The sequence below is a fragment of the Andrographis paniculata genome, unplaced genomic scaffold (assembly GCF_009805555.1).
Source record: "Andrographis paniculata isolate CXL003 unplaced genomic scaffold, ASM980555v1 Contig60END, whole genome shotgun sequence".
Lineage (NCBI taxonomy): Eukaryota > Viridiplantae > Streptophyta > Magnoliopsida > Lamiales > Acanthaceae > Andrographis > Andrographis paniculata.
Window position 1 is genome coordinate 941,766 of NW_026137596.1, and position 14,418 is coordinate 956,183.

The following is a 14,418-nucleotide window of genomic DNA, read 5'->3' on the forward strand; positions in this document are numbered from 1 at the left end:
AAATGGCAAACAATATCACAATCCCCATTTACTCTCTATCCCTCTCTCTCTCTCTATATATACATACACACTCCACAGTGACACACCCATTAAGAACAATTATTTTAAAAAGTCAGCGCCGCCCATCTAATGGATGATGACTGGGATCTCTACGCCGTCGTCAGATCAGGCTACGCCGCCATGGCCACTGGATCCGCCGCCGCGGAACCTACAAATCACCTCAAAATCCCTTCCACCGCCGCCCTACCGGAAATCAATCATTTTCAATCGACAGACCTAATTGCCGATCACATCAAAACTGATCATCTCCATACCCTAGCCGGCGGCAACCGCCTCTACAACAATCAACTCCGCCGCGACGACCCCGCCGGAATACTCCCCATTACACCATCCGCCGCCGCGCCTTTCCGACAATTACATCTCGAAATTCCACAAATGCAGCCGCCAGTTCCGATCGACAAAAACTTCAGCATTCAAGGTCGGGAAAGTACGATGCAATTCACAAACTCTACGATTCGAATCTCCGGTTCCAATTTCAGTCCTCCGGCGTCGGTCCAGCAACGGAAAAGGTAATGATTAAAATTTCTTAATGATCAGAATTAAGCTAAGTACTAATTAATTAATTAATTAAATAAATATCTTTTTCCGGCAGGAAAAACCAGCATGCGAAAATTTTCCGGCGAGCGTCGCAGGAAGAGCTCGCCGCTGATTCCTGGGCATGGCGGAAGTACGGCCAGAAGCCGATCAAAGGGTCGCCCTTTCCGAGGTTGTCTCGATCATTTTATTTTTAATTTCATCGATCAATTGCAGTAATAATTTTGTGATTGAGATTTCGTCGATTTTTTTTGGATCAGAAATTATTACCGGTGCAGCACGTCGAAAGGCTGCGCCGCCCGTAAGCAGGTGGAGCGGAGCTCCGACGAGCCAGGGATTTTCTTGGTATCCTACACCGGAGAACACACTCACCCACGCCCTGCTCACCGGAGCTCGCTCGCCGGAGGCATCAGAGGAAAATACGGCACCACCATGACCGCCGCCGGAGCCGCCTCGCCGGCGGTGGCGACGACTCACGTTGACAATAATTTGGCTTCAGGTAAGGCTTCATTCTCTTCTTCATCGACCGGCTCACACTCCAGTACTTCTCCGGCGACGGAATGGGCGGCGGCGGAGCAGAACGAGGACGTTGAGATGGCGGAGGAGGAGGTCGCCGGCGGCGGAGATGACCTAAATAAGAATACGATTCCGATGATGACTGATGATGAGGAAATTGTTTTGGGAACGTTTCGATATCGAAATTCCGATCGATCGATTGGCGGTGGAGAATCGTTTTCCGATGGTCCGTCGTCGTCTCTGCCGTGACGCCGCCTACTCCAACGGCGGCGATGGAATTGTCTGCTCCATGTATACATGACGTGGAAATGACTGAAAAGGACGTATGGGTCTCCACCATTTTTATTTACAGAAGATATATTAGTACAGTATAATTCAAGATTATAACAATTATTTTGTACCTTACTTATAAAATCTATATAGTTAATCGTATATTGATTTGAAAATTTTGCTCTATTACTCAATATTACTTATTAAATTGAATATTCTATTTTTTTCCTCTATTAGTTATATATATTTTGTATATACTTTAATTTAATACAATGAAATTTTACATAATAAATAAAATATAAAATATTTTGTCCATTTACGCTAAAACATAATAAGATATTATTATATTTACTTTTTTAAGAAAAAAAAAATTATAAAATATTAAATTAATTTTTATATTTAAAATACCATATCAATAAGTATTTATATTAATTTTAATAATTATATTAATTAAAAATCTTATTATTTAAAACTCAAACTTCAATCAAACATTAGCTTAGTATGATTATGAATTTGTAGGTAATTTTTTTGTCCTTTTGAAATTGATATTGAAAATAAAATTGCTAAACTAAGAATTTGTCATCCAAATCGAAAAAAATTGAATTTTTTTTTTTTTTTCGATTTAAGTTGTCTACTCAATTGATTCAATTTCATTCAAAATCGAATTTAAAAAATTCAGTTTTGATTCGATTATGATTTTCAAGTTTTTAATTTGAGTTATTGAAATAATCAAGCTTTTAAAAATGACCAGAGGAAGGATTCTAGTGTGTTAACAAAATGGGCTAAATAAAATAATACTAATAACAAATGAACTGCCACATAGCTTCTTGTATACCTTATGTATGATGGTTTTATTAGTTATTTATACATATTTTATGGTATAGGAAAGAAATTATAGATAAGAAAAAACTTTTTAAAAATTTTAATTATCAATAAAAATATGATATATTCTAATTGTATTTATTTAAGTTAATATAAATTATTTCTAAATAAAATAATGGACAAATTATAACAAGCTTGAAATCAAATTTTAACAAATAATAATAAGAGCTGTGCTGGGGGGCTGATTTTTTAAGCCCAAATTCAAAATGGGCCGAGCCTATCTCGCAGGAATTTAAAATCTAAATAGTGTGTTTTTTTCATATTTTTTTCACCATATATTTTTTTAATATATTTTATATAAAAAAAAAATTATTTTTAACTATTTTACAAAACAATCATACAACTTTGCTCGTAATTGTAGGGTTTTTACCTATTTTCTATTATTCATAATTTTTTTTTAAAAAAAATCAAATAAAATACATATTTTTATTATTTTATATTATATTAATTTTATATTTTATATTTAAAATATTAAATTTAAATTTATTTATATGAAGTCAATAAAATTGTATAATAAAAATTATAAAATAATATATATAAAAAATGAAAAAGAAAGATTTTTACACAGCCCAAAATTGCTCCAAAAATGTCTAGACAAATAAAAGCAGATAGAAAAGTCAATCAAAAAAAGTTGATCGTGTAAACACAATTTTACAGCCGTTCCTCATACCAAACTTTCCTTGTGCAACTCACGTGGCTATCCTGCTGCCACACAACCCAAATTATCATAATTTGAAAACATTGGCGTTGCATTTTTCTTTTTTTCCTCATTATTATCAATAAAAAATTTTAATAAGTTAAATATTTAAAATTTATTTTCTCTTAAAATATTTGTGCAATTTTCAATAACTATAAAACAAAATTTATACTACTATCTTAAAAAACAAAAGAGAATAATTTTCTTTTTTTATTGATTAAAAAATTTGTAATTGTTATTTTTTTAGTGAACTTGCAATAAATCGCCGTAACTAAGTTTGATAAAAAGAGAAAAATTATTATTATTATTCTAATGGTTTTTTTTTATTATTATTATTATTATTTTATTTGGTACACATAATTTTATTTAGTATGACTTTCTTTTATTTGTAATTCATATTATAATTGGTAGCTACTATAAATTTCAACATCATTACAAGATATTTTTGGACTTTGGTAGTTTATATATTTATTTGTTTTTCAAATTAAAAATATTATTATCAAGTATTTATTATTTTTAATAAAAGTAGAGAAGTGTTTGTTTGTGATTTTTTTTTTTTAATGTTATATTTGAGTTTTGAATAATGAAAATTTTGAATTAAAATGGACGAAGATAGTATGATTAATTTCAATATATTAAGGACTTTTTTGAATTTTGGAATAAATTTAAAAATAATATTCTTTCCGTCCCGCAACAAGGGTATTATTTGCTTTTTGCACGTAGATTTTTTATTATTAATATTATATTGGATTGTAGTAAAAAAGATAAAAATACTCCTATTAGTATGGTGTAATATAAAAGTAATGACATTTGTGTAATATATTGTAAGTTGAAAGAATATTTATTATGTGAAATATGTAGTACAATTATTAAATGAGGAAATGATAAGCTTGTTTTTGGGACAAAGGAAAATAGAAAATGGTAACCTTTCAGACAAAGAGAGTAATATTTTACAGTAAAAATATGTGATTTTAACATTTTTTTTCTTTTGAATTTATATATAAAATATTTGTCTATGTAATAATATTTGTAATTTTTAAAATTAAATGTATTATGATATTACTATATAATTATTTTTAATAAAATATTTAAAAAATACTTTTAAATAAAATTGATAAAATTGGGTGTATTTGTTTGGGGGATTGGATTTTAAATACATTATTCATTTCATTTTTTTCTCAAAAAAATATCAAATCAAACATTTATTTTTTATTTTTTATATTATACTAAAAATCAATTTTACATTCAAAATATCACATCTACACCTATTTATATCACATTATACAACTATTCAAATTTAAAAATTTTACTATTTAAATTTCAACTCAAAATTCAAACCCTCGACCAAAGGCACCTTAAAAATAATATTTTCAATTAAAATTTATTAATAATTTTGAACAAAGCATTAAAGAACGATAAAAAAAAGTTGAGACAGGGTAATAAAAACATTAAATTCTAAATAATTGTACTAACTTGAGGGTGAAGTACACATTTTAGCCTTTTAGGCAGAGGAAAACCCAATAATAACGCTGTCAGAAAATCTGGTTCCTTTTGAGTTACAGTCGAAACCCTTGGGCCTTTGGGCTTTGGCATCGTTTGTACGAGGATTTTTAAGGTGCCGTTTGGTTTGTTTTGGTTGCTATATAAATTTGATATATTTCTACGTAACAAAATATATTATTCTTTCTATCAAATTTATTATCACGTTTCTTTTTAGTCAGTTAAATTTATCCTATTAATAATTTTAATAAAATTAAAAAATTAATATTTAATCATTATTTAGTATCAATATTTATTTACAACAAATACTATTAATTTTATTATATTTTCTTTTTATTTAGTTAATTTCTAAATAAATTTTAAAAAAGATTTTCAACTATTTGTCATATTTTTAATAAAATATTTATTTTAATTAATTTCTGTATCGGACCAAACTAGATAATTTTAATGGAATCAGCGAATATATATTAGTAAAAGAAAAAAAATCACATATGCAAACTAGCATTCTAGCAAGAGGGTTATGTTTTTTCAAATTTTAATTTCTTTTTTTTAGTATTATAGTATAATTTATATATATAATAATAATACTCTCTTCGTCCCCCGAACTAAATATCCATTTGTTTTTTTACGTAGTTTTAGAAATATTCGTATCATATTGAGATATTGTAGGAATAAAGTAGAAATGACTAAAATAACCATATGTGATACAAATGTAATGACATTTGTGTAATATTATAAGCTGTAAGGGTATTTGTAACGTTAGGTAGATAGTACAGTTACTAAAAAAGGAAATGGACATGAGCGGACTTAAATGGAAAAATAGATACTTTGTTATGGGACGGAGAGAATATATTTTTTTCTTATACTTCCTCCGTTCCATTGAAAGATTGCCGTTTTTTATTTTTATCCATCTCAAAATAAGGCTGTCATTTTCTAATTTAGTAATTATACTACTTACCTAATATAATAAATATCCTTCCAATTTATACTATATTAAACAAATATTATTAATTTTATATTATTCAATGACATTTTTGTCTTTTAAAAATTTTGCTTTACTGTGTAATAATTTTATTTTTAAGTTTTATTTATTTTGTTTGAATTATATTTAAAATAATAATTTAGTTATACTATTGCTTATATATTCCCTCCGTCCGTGCAAGATTATGGTTTACTTTTTAACATGAATGCGAGGTGGATGCCTATAATTATAACCACGAGGTTCGCCATACTCCGAAAGACGAAAATGGAAACCACACTGGTTCTGTACGCCTCACCGGAGCATCAAAATTGCATGTTACCCTTCGCCAAATTCCTCGCCAACCACCGCCCTTCCCTCCCCGTCGTTTTTATCTCCGCCGTTGAATTACCCATCGTCGACGACGCTCCTTCGATCACTTACCGGCGGCTCCCCCCGCCGGCTACCCTCCCTACCTCGACCTCCGATCCGGTTGCTCTCCTGTTCGAAATTCCTCGCCTGAGCAACCCTAGCCTCCGCCAAGCCCTGCTAGAGATCTCCGAGAAATCCACCATCGGAGCAGTTGTCATCGATTTCTTCTGCAGCGCTGCGTTTGAAGTTACGACGAGCTTGAACATACCTACCTACTTTTTCGCCTCTTCCGGCGGTTTTGCGCACTGTGCTTTTCTGTTTGCTGCGACGATCGACGAAACTGTGGATGGAGACTTAGCAGATCTGAACGATTTTCTCGAAATTCCTGGATGTCCGCCGATTCATTCATCGGATTTCCCCAAGGCTCAACAGTTTCGTAAGAACAATGTTTACAACCACTTTGTGAGCGCCGCCGTGTACGCGCAGAAATCGGCCGGAGTTATTGTTAATTCGTTCGAAGCGCTCGAGAATCGGGCGAAGGAGGCGATGGCGAATGATCTGTTGGTTCCGGACGCGCCGACTCCGCCGGCGTACTTCGTCGGACCGTTTCTATCGGAGTACAGTGGCGGAGGGGATGAGTGTTTGCGGTGGCTGGATTCGCAGCCTACTAAGAGTGTTGTTTTTCTCTGTTTTGGAAGACGAGGAGTTATTTCTGCTGAGCAATTGAAGTTAATGGCAATCGGATTGGAGAACTCCGGCCACAGATTTCTGTGGACGGTGCGAAATCCGGCGGGGAAGGGCGGCGGGGAGCCGGAGCTGGAGGCGTTGCTGCCGGAGGGGTTTCAAGAAAGGACGAAAGGGAGAGGTCACGTGATAAGCACGTGGGCGCCGCAGAGGGACGTGCTGAGTCACGAGTCGGTTGGGGGATTCGTGACGCACTGTGGAATGGTGTCGGTCATGGAAGCGGCGGCGGCCGGAGTTCCGATGATCGGCTGGCCGCTCTACGCTGAGCAGAGGATGATCCGTGTTTTCGCGGTGGAGGAGATGAAGCTCGCGCTGCCGCTGGAGGAGGCGCCCGGCGGAGTCGTGACCGCCGTCGAGTTGGAGCGGCGGATTAAGGAGCTGATGGAGTCCACCGCCGGCCGCGCTCTGCGGCGGCGCGCCGCCGAGATGAAGAAGTCGGCGGAGGCGGCGACGAGGGAGAATGGATCCTCGGTGGTGGCCCTCCATCGATTTATTACAGATGTGACCATGAAAAAGTTGTAACTTGTTTTTGTTTGTTTTTGTTTTATTCGAGACTTGTTGTGATTTTCGAATATTTCCGACCGCCATTAATATAATTATTGGAGCTCTGAAATTGGAAGAATTCACAGTAACATAATGCCGGCGCCGGGAAACGTTGAATCAAGCCGGAGACGATGCCTAGCGATAATCATAACAGGTATAATTCTCAAAACCCTAATTATAATAACCCTAATCGTAATATTCATCCCCATCGGAAACCCAAAAGTCCGATTCAGATCCGTCGCCGTCGACGAACCGTTGGTTTCGAATTCCACCGGTTCGCCGTCGGTCCGCGTCCGGCTCAACGCTCAGTTGGCCGTAAGAAACCCAAATTTGGGGCGGTTCAGGTTCGGCGACAGTGACGTGTCAATCCTCCACAGGGGGAGGGTAATCGGCCGGACGGTGGTGCCGGCGGGAAGCACCGCCGCGAGATCGACTGAAAACGTGAACGTCACCATTGCTGCGCTGGCGGGTGGTCGGAATTTGGGGAAGGAGGAGTTGAGGTCGGGGAGAATTAGGCTGTCCGGTGAGGCGACGTTTGATGGGAAGATTCAGGTTTTAAGGATTGTCAGGAGGAAGAAGAAAGGGATAATGAATTGTACGGTCGATATTGATGTACGGACACGGAAAGTCCAGAGTTTGGTGCGTGTGTGAGATCTTTACTATTTGATTTTAATGTACTTCTGCGAATGATACAATTTTATAATTAAAATAATATTGAAAATAAAATTATATTTATATCCTTATATATAGTTGGTAAGGAATCCTATTTTATACTAATTCAAACTGTGTTTTGCTTTATGATTATAATTTAAATTAATATTCGTCTACATCCGTTCACAAAATTATACATATTTTTATTTTAGATATAAATATAATAATTAAATATTTAAAAATATAATTATATTAAAATTTTAAAAATATTCAATACTCATAATTTATAAAATTTTAAAATAAATGATCAAATACAATTAATTTAATATTTAATTGTAATTTTATTTTTAATTTATATATATTAAAATTTTAAAATACTACTCTAAGTTATCAAATTTTAAGAAATATATATTTTTAAATTAGATTATATAAAATTTTAAAATACATTATGAAGTTTAATAAAAAAAATATATATAATTATATTAATAATATATCATTTTTGATAAATTGTATGCTTTAAAAGAATTTTAATTTTAGTATATCTAAACTTTTATACAAATATAAAATGCATCTGCTTTTGACAATTTTGCAATTTTTAAAAAATGAATTCAAATTTGATAAAAAAAAAAAAAAGAGGGGGCCAAACTCCACTTTCAATTTCTTGACCCAAATTCATCTTTCCCCAAACTCAATTTATCACGGCCCAAATAACGTAGTATATCAACGGTTTGTTCGAAGCTTGTCCTGTTTGAGAGTTTTGTTACAACATCTTTTTTTAATTAAATTTTTAAGAATTGTAAAAATTTTATTATGTTTGTCGGATCTTTTCGGATATTGTTCAAGTTCGAGTCTGATTTGGGTAGTATAGTCAAATCCAATTTGAATTTCGGATCCAACAAAAGTATTCATTACGGGTCTCAGTTACGGATAGACCCGATCCATTATCAGGACTTGGACACCCTGGAGCTCCCAAACCTTCACTTTAACTTATACAGAATAGAAGCTTCTTCAACTTGACAACACAAATAAGACCCAGTCAAGAGCCAAAAAGTCACCATCATCTTTTTAGTATTTCATCCACTAAGAAGTGAGCATTATTCATTCCACTAAAATCAACACCACGTTTTGTTTAAATTTAAATTTTTATTATATAATCATTACAATTTCTTATAGAAAAAATACATCACTATATAGATAACTCAACATTCCCTTTGTAACTTACAAGTTGCTTGTAATCATAAGCCAAAAAAAGATGCCAGACAAGGTCGAAAATCCACAGCCATATCCCGCCGGCGACGGCCGCCGGCAGCCGCACAAGAACAACTACATCAAATGCTTACTCTACCTTATCGTCTTCCTCGTTTTCCACGCCGTAATCATCCTCGTATTCGCCCTTGTCATCACGAAAGTTCGAACCCCAAAATTCCATGTCAGAACGGTGACGTTTCGCAACGTGACTCAGCAATCGAATGGCTCCTTCACCGCCGTGGCGACGGCAGAGCTCAGCCTCAGGAATGCCAATTTCGGGCGGTACAGGTACCGGAGCACCACTGTTGCGTTTTTTTATAAGGGAATGCAAGTTGGGGCGGCGGAGGTGGCAGCGTCGAGCGTGGGGTGGCAGTCGACGAAGAAGTTGGAGGCGACGGCGGCGGATTGGAAGTTGGGAGTGGCGGCGGAGGATTTGCCGGCGGGGTATTTGCCGGCGGGGGCGTTGCACGTGACAAGCCGCGCGGTGTTGGTCGGGAGAGTTGAGGTGATTTTTGTTATGAAAAAGAAAAGATCGGCGGAAATGGAGTGTGGTATGGACGTTGTCGCGGCTTTGCCGGAGGTTCGGAATGTTGTCTGTAGATGAACTATGCACTGGAATTTTGATTTGTTTTTTTTTTTAAAAAAATATTTTGTATGGTGTGATTTAATTTTAGTTTAAATTTGAGTTTTTTTATTAGAATTTTAATTTAAATAGCTTATTTGTAAAAAGAAAAGTTAATATTTATTGAAAATTATGTTGATTGAATTACGGTAAGTTTTTATATTTAATTTGGATATTTGAGTGTTTGGTTGGGTAGGATTTTAGGTTTGCATATAAATTGACTACTGCAGTTTTAAATTAAAATAATTACTACTAAAATATCATAAATATTAATGTATGTTTTTGTTTATTAAATTTATTTTTACTTTTTTAAATCTGTTATTCAAATTTATTATCACCTTATATAAGAAGCACTTTTGGTTAGAATAGAAATAATATTTTATTTTATAAAATATATATTTAAATAATAAAATTAATTTAAATTTGTAACATATTCTTTAATTTGCTTAAAATTTTGGGTTGGGCCCACGACACAACCAGATTTTACAAGTTTGGGCCGAACATTTTTAACCAGGCCAAACTGGACTTCTTTTCGAACTTATTTTAAAGCTTGAGTCCTTTTTTTGGTTTTGTTTTCAAGACTTCCATTTTAACCAAGTCTACTTGAAATCTCGAAATCCAAACTATTGGAAGGCCAAACAAACACACCCTTATCCAGTGGTGGATCTTCCTTTGCCGCAATTTGTATTTATATTTTGTATAATTATACTGCCTCACTCCCATAATAAAGTATTTATTTTTTTATTTTAGTCCGTCTCATAACAATGTATTGATGTTCTTTTTTAGTAACCGTACTTTCTACCTAGCATTACAAATACCCTTACAACTTACAATATATTACACAAATGTCATTACCTTTATATCACATATATTAATAAGATTATTTTAGTCATTTTTACTTTATTCTTACTATATTTCATTATAATGCTAATATTTTTAAAATTACGTGCAAAAAGCAAATAGATACTTAGTTCGGAACGGAGAAAGTATTAAAATTGTTATCTGATTATAAATTTATCATTTTATTATATACTTTATTATTTTTTCTTCTTTCATCCACTATCTTCAGAATTTGTGGGCCGCCACTGCCTTAATCCTATTTTTAATTAATAAAAAATACATAAGAATTATTATTTATGACAAAAGAATTGTCAACGGGATAAAATTCGTTTGTATTATATTAAATTCTATTGGTATAAAATAATATTTATATTATATATTTTATTAAAATATCAATTTTAAAATATTAAATACATATAAAAGTTTTGTAAAAATATATATTACATCACAAATTAAATATTAATTAATAAAATAAACTACTTTTAATTTAAACTTCAACCCATAATCAAATGCACTTCACTTTCGTGAATGCTATTGTTACCAATGCTCTTGCAACCTCGTATATATTGGGGCTCAGCCGCATCCCGATTTTGCCTTAGGCTGGGAAAGGTCGTGTAAGAATTTTTCGGGGAAATGGGGAATATGAGGAAGGATATGAAAGGGCAATTTTGGCGCCATTGTTGATCGGAGAATTTGATATAATTTGGAGAGGTGAGAGTTAAGCTAAGTATTTAATTTAAAACTTTTTATTTATAAATTATTAAATGATTATTTCATCTAAATCATACATTTAAATTAATGATGTATTATTATCATTGGGGTAAGAATTAGGCTTGGTTCCATTAGCAATGTGAAAGAAACAAAAGTCTAGCAATATTTAAAGTGGCTTGCATGTATTCCAATTTTTTACTAAGGGTGTGTTTGTTTGGTGATTGAATTTTAAATTTATTATTTATTTTATTTTTTTCCTCTAAAAACGTCAAATTAAATATTTATTTTACTTAATAATTAATTTTACATTCAAAATATCACATCAACACCTATTTATATCACATCATACAATCATTCAAATTTTAAATTTTTATTATTCAAATTTCAACTCAAAATCCAAAGCCCATACACAAATTAGTCAAAAAGGTGGGTCGGAGACATCTTTCACTGTTCCAATCACTTCAGTTTATGACTGCCTACGTACAAATCGCAATCTTATTCCTTGTTTAATTGTTTTCTTATGTTATGTGCATACTTTAGTCGCTCCATAAACAAATATATATGCGTAAAGCAATATAAATATATTTCATAGGAAATTGCTCATGGATTCTTTTCTGCCACCAATCATTAGTCAGCCAAACACGACTCTTCAAAGTCGCGTTTCTACCTACATACTCTATATGCTTAATTTTTATTGCATAGCAAAAATAATAATAATAATAATATTTTTTTTGGTTTATCTAAATAAATATATAAATGCAACTTGGTGATGGATAGTAATATGGAAGAGGAACCATGACCGTTGGATCACCTCCAACCTAACCCGGTCGAAAATATCGGGCAGGGTTAACGATACCGGCTAAGAGTTAATTTGGGTGGGGCCCGCATCTGCAAATGCGGGTAGGGCGGGGTGGTCCATAGGGTTTTGGGGTCCCGGAGTTTCCAAGAAAGCCCAATGGAGATGCTCGAGCTGTTGCAGTCTGAGCGCGCAGTGCCAAACTGCCAATTTCACTGAGTACCTAACGCCGTGTTTGGATTCCTCTATTTTTTCTCATTTTGTATCAATAAATGCGAGCACACCGTTGGTTTGTTTTTCTGTTTCACCAAACACTGATTCTGTTGTGATTTTATATATGCAGTTTCTTTCCTCTCCCTCTCTAATGGATGGTCTGAGAGTTCTTAAGTTCTGGCGCAACGCCGCGGCGGCGGAGGAGGAGGCGAGATCTGATGTCGGCGGCTCGGGGAGAGGTGCGGCGGTAGTAATCTCGGAAGATGAAGAAACAGACGGCGAAGACGAGTTGTTTGATTTGGTTCTCAATTCGCCTAATCAGAATGCTGTTTGGTTAGGAGGAGATGGAGAGTCGAAGAAGGATGTACAGTTCGTTGAATCTCGTGGAGATGATGCTATGAGAAAATTTGATTTCTCGGATAGTTCTAAGGCTACGTCGACGGTTACTATTCTGCGATCTGCTCAGAAATTCAAAGTTAAGTTCGTGTTCGGATTCGGAAAATCGTCCAAATGCGAGAAAGTTGCGTCAAACGTCGACTGGAAGGTGAAACCTCTGAATCAGTTGTCGAAATCGTCGAGCTATGGTTCATCTCCAAAATGCAGAACGCTGGAATCGTCTGCTCCTGTTTTTGCGAGAGATAACAGCTTAAGGTGCGAAACTGTGAAACAAACCTCCGATTCTGAAACTACTACTCGCGTATCGTCGGAGAAATCTGTTCCGAAGTATATGAAACTGATTAAGCCATTCTATATCAAGGTTTCTAAGAAGGTGAAGTTAACGGATTCCGTGACGCCTTCGCCTTCTCCGGCGACCGCGGCAGCGAATCTTCCGGTGAGGAAGCTCAACGAGGGAAGCAGGTTAGGAAGCTTCACGATAGTTCCAAGGAATTTACGGAAAAGCCGCTCGGCGTCTGCCGCGGTCGGAGTAGATCTGCCGCCGTCAGTCCGGCGGAGAGACGATTCCCTGCAGCAACAACACGACGGAGTCCAAAGCGCCATTCATCATTGCAAAAAATCCTACAATTCTTCATCTCAAGGTGCGCATTAATCCATTTCTACCACACCAATTCACTCCACATTCCGCCATACTAAACTATTAACACTACAATTTTTGTTCACCAACAAACCTCAGAATTCACGCAACCATTCCAGCAATCAAGCGATCCTCGTTACGAAAAATCTGAAAGCCGGAGGGTAAATAAGAAATCCAATCCGAAAGACCAAAACTGATGCTGCAGCATTTGAATCACAAGTCATCAGGGAAGAAGACGAAGCAGAGAGAGGCGGGAATAACCAGGCTATGACGTCATATTTCCAGAACTTTCTATGCTTAAATTAATTAATAAAAATGCATTTCTTAATGTCGCAAATGTCGTGTTACGAAAATCAGCGAGTAGTAACAAAATAGTGTGAAAGTATTTTATAGCGTAGCAATGCACGCTCTATAATTCCATTATTAGGCAGTTCAAATTTTTATTTTATTTTATTTTTATAATATTCCTATCATAATTTATAAAAAAATTATCATAAAAGGGGTTAAATCAAAGACGGCGGATCAATTACGGCAAGGCGACCGAGAGTTGCCAGTCTACGACAGTCTTACTTAAAGTCAACAGGCAGAGTAAATTGTTGTCGGAATTGTAGCATAGTTGAATTATTTGAGGTTGATTCAATTCGTTATTTTCAAATGGGCTGAAAACGACACAAATGGTCGGCTTGTTGGTTTCGTGGAAATTAATTTGTTTGTAGTAATTGAGGAATTTCTGTGGGCCATTTAATGAATATATATGGCCCAATTACTCGAAAACTATAGGCCCAATAGGCCCAGTATCACCTAGACAACGCCGCGCGCAAATTACCATTTGTCCCTATACAGTATACACTAATGTTTATTTTTTCTTTTAAATAATGTTTGTATTCTAAATTGAAATGGATAGATATAGTATTGTCAAAATAATATTTAGTAAAATTGAATAAATAAATGTGATGTTTATAATAATAATAATAATAATAATAATTTAATATTTAAATAAAAATAAATATTTGATATAATATTTTTTTAAAAATACACTGACTAAACTGATTGGAAAGCATAGGAACCAATTTTTTAAACAAAAGTAATTATATACTTGTTTTGTAAATGAAAATATAAAACTAAAAACTTTTAATATATATTATATTATATAGGGTGAGAAATAAAGATCTGTAACAAACACATTCAATTCATAACTGATCTGTTGTAATTAACACATTAAATCACA

At 34.2% G+C, this 14,418-nt stretch overlaps 5 protein-coding genes across 7 annotated transcripts; all 5 read left to right on the top strand.

The window, feature by feature from the left end:
- The first annotated feature begins 107 nt into the window (after positions 1-107).
- LOC127259963 (probable WRKY transcription factor 27) lies at positions 108-1,534 on the top strand. Its single transcript, XM_051287582.1, has 3 exons — positions 108-569; positions 653-766; positions 855-1,534. The coding sequence occupies exons 1-3, from the start codon at positions 130-132 to the stop codon at positions 1,357-1,359; spliced, it is 1,059 nt and encodes a 352-aa protein (XP_051143539.1). The 5' UTR covers positions 108-129; the 3' UTR covers positions 1,360-1,534.
- A 4,078-nt stretch (positions 1,535-5,612) lies between these two features.
- LOC127259904 (baicalein 7-O-glucuronosyltransferase-like) lies at positions 5,613-7,055 on the top strand. The gene has a single exon (XM_051287521.1). It carries the CDS (start codon positions 5,643-5,645, stop codon positions 7,053-7,055), a length of 1,413 nt encoding a protein of 470 aa, XP_051143478.1. The 5' UTR covers positions 5,613-5,642.
- Positions 7,056-7,169: 114 nt separating this feature from the next.
- On the top strand, positions 7,170-7,727 carry LOC127259449 (late embryogenesis abundant protein At1g64065-like). Its single transcript, XM_051286803.1, has one exon. The coding sequence runs from the start codon at positions 7,170-7,172 to the stop codon at positions 7,725-7,727; it is 558 nt and encodes a 185-aa protein (XP_051142760.1).
- Positions 7,728-8,887: 1,160 nt separating this feature from the next.
- LOC127259866 (uncharacterized) lies at positions 8,888-9,741 on the top strand. The gene has a single exon (XM_051287477.1). It carries the CDS (start codon positions 8,980-8,982, stop codon positions 9,577-9,579), a length of 600 nt encoding a protein of 199 aa, XP_051143434.1. The 5' UTR covers positions 8,888-8,979; the 3' UTR covers positions 9,580-9,741.
- A 2,346-nt stretch (positions 9,742-12,087) lies between these two features.
- LOC127259859 (membrane-associated kinase regulator 5-like) lies at positions 12,088-13,873 on the top strand. Of its 3 annotated transcripts, none has more exons than XM_051287470.1 (3): positions 12,088-12,163; positions 12,288-13,194; positions 13,290-13,873. In XM_051287470.1, exons 2-3 carry the CDS (start codon positions 12,309-12,311, stop codon positions 13,385-13,387), a joined length of 984 nt encoding a protein of 327 aa, XP_051143427.1. In that variant the 5' UTR covers positions 12,088-12,163; positions 12,288-12,308; the 3' UTR covers positions 13,388-13,873. The 3 variants fall into 3 exon arrangements, with proteins under 3 accessions (XP_051143427.1, XP_051143426.1, XP_051143428.1); XM_051287471.1 differs by lacking the exon at positions 12,088-12,163 and adding an exon at positions 12,174-12,177; XM_051287469.1 differs by lacking the exon at positions 12,088-12,163 and having other exon boundaries at positions 12,172-13,194; positions 13,290-13,872.
- Positions 13,874-14,418: the final 545 nt, after the last annotated feature.

What these genes read in the sequence shown, in the direction of transcription:
- LOC127259866 (XM_051287477.1), top strand. Translation starts at nt 8,980, where the DNA reads ATGCCAGACAAGGTCGAAAATCCACAGCCATATCCCGCCGGCGACGGC.
- LOC127259963 (XM_051287582.1), top strand. Translation starts at nt 130, where the DNA reads ATGGATGATGACTGGGATCTCTACGCCGTCGTCAGATCAGGCTACGCC. An exon ending in TCGGTCCAGCAACGGAAAAG is followed by an intron (nt 570 to 652) that starts GTAATGATTAAA and finishes TTTTTCCGGCAG; the next exon opens with GAAAAACCAGCATGCGAAAA. An exon ending in AAAGGGTCGCCCTTTCCGAG is followed by an intron (nt 767 to 854) that starts GTTGTCTCGATC and finishes TTTTTGGATCAG; the next exon opens with AAATTATTACCGGTGCAGCA.
- LOC127259859 (XM_051287469.1), top strand. Translation starts at nt 12,282, where the DNA reads ATGCAGTTTCTTTCCTCTCCCTCTCTAATGGATGGTCTGAGAGTTCTT. An exon ending in CTACAATTCTTCATCTCAAG is followed by an intron (nt 13,195 to 13,289) that starts GTGCGCATTAAT and finishes AACAAACCTCAG; the next exon opens with AATTCACGCAACCATTCCAG.
- LOC127259449 (XM_051286803.1), top strand. Translation starts at nt 7,170, where the DNA reads ATGCCGGCGCCGGGAAACGTTGAATCAAGCCGGAGACGATGCCTAGCG.
- LOC127259904 (XM_051287521.1), top strand. Translation starts at nt 5,643, where the DNA reads ATGAATGCGAGGTGGATGCCTATAATTATAACCACGAGGTTCGCCATA.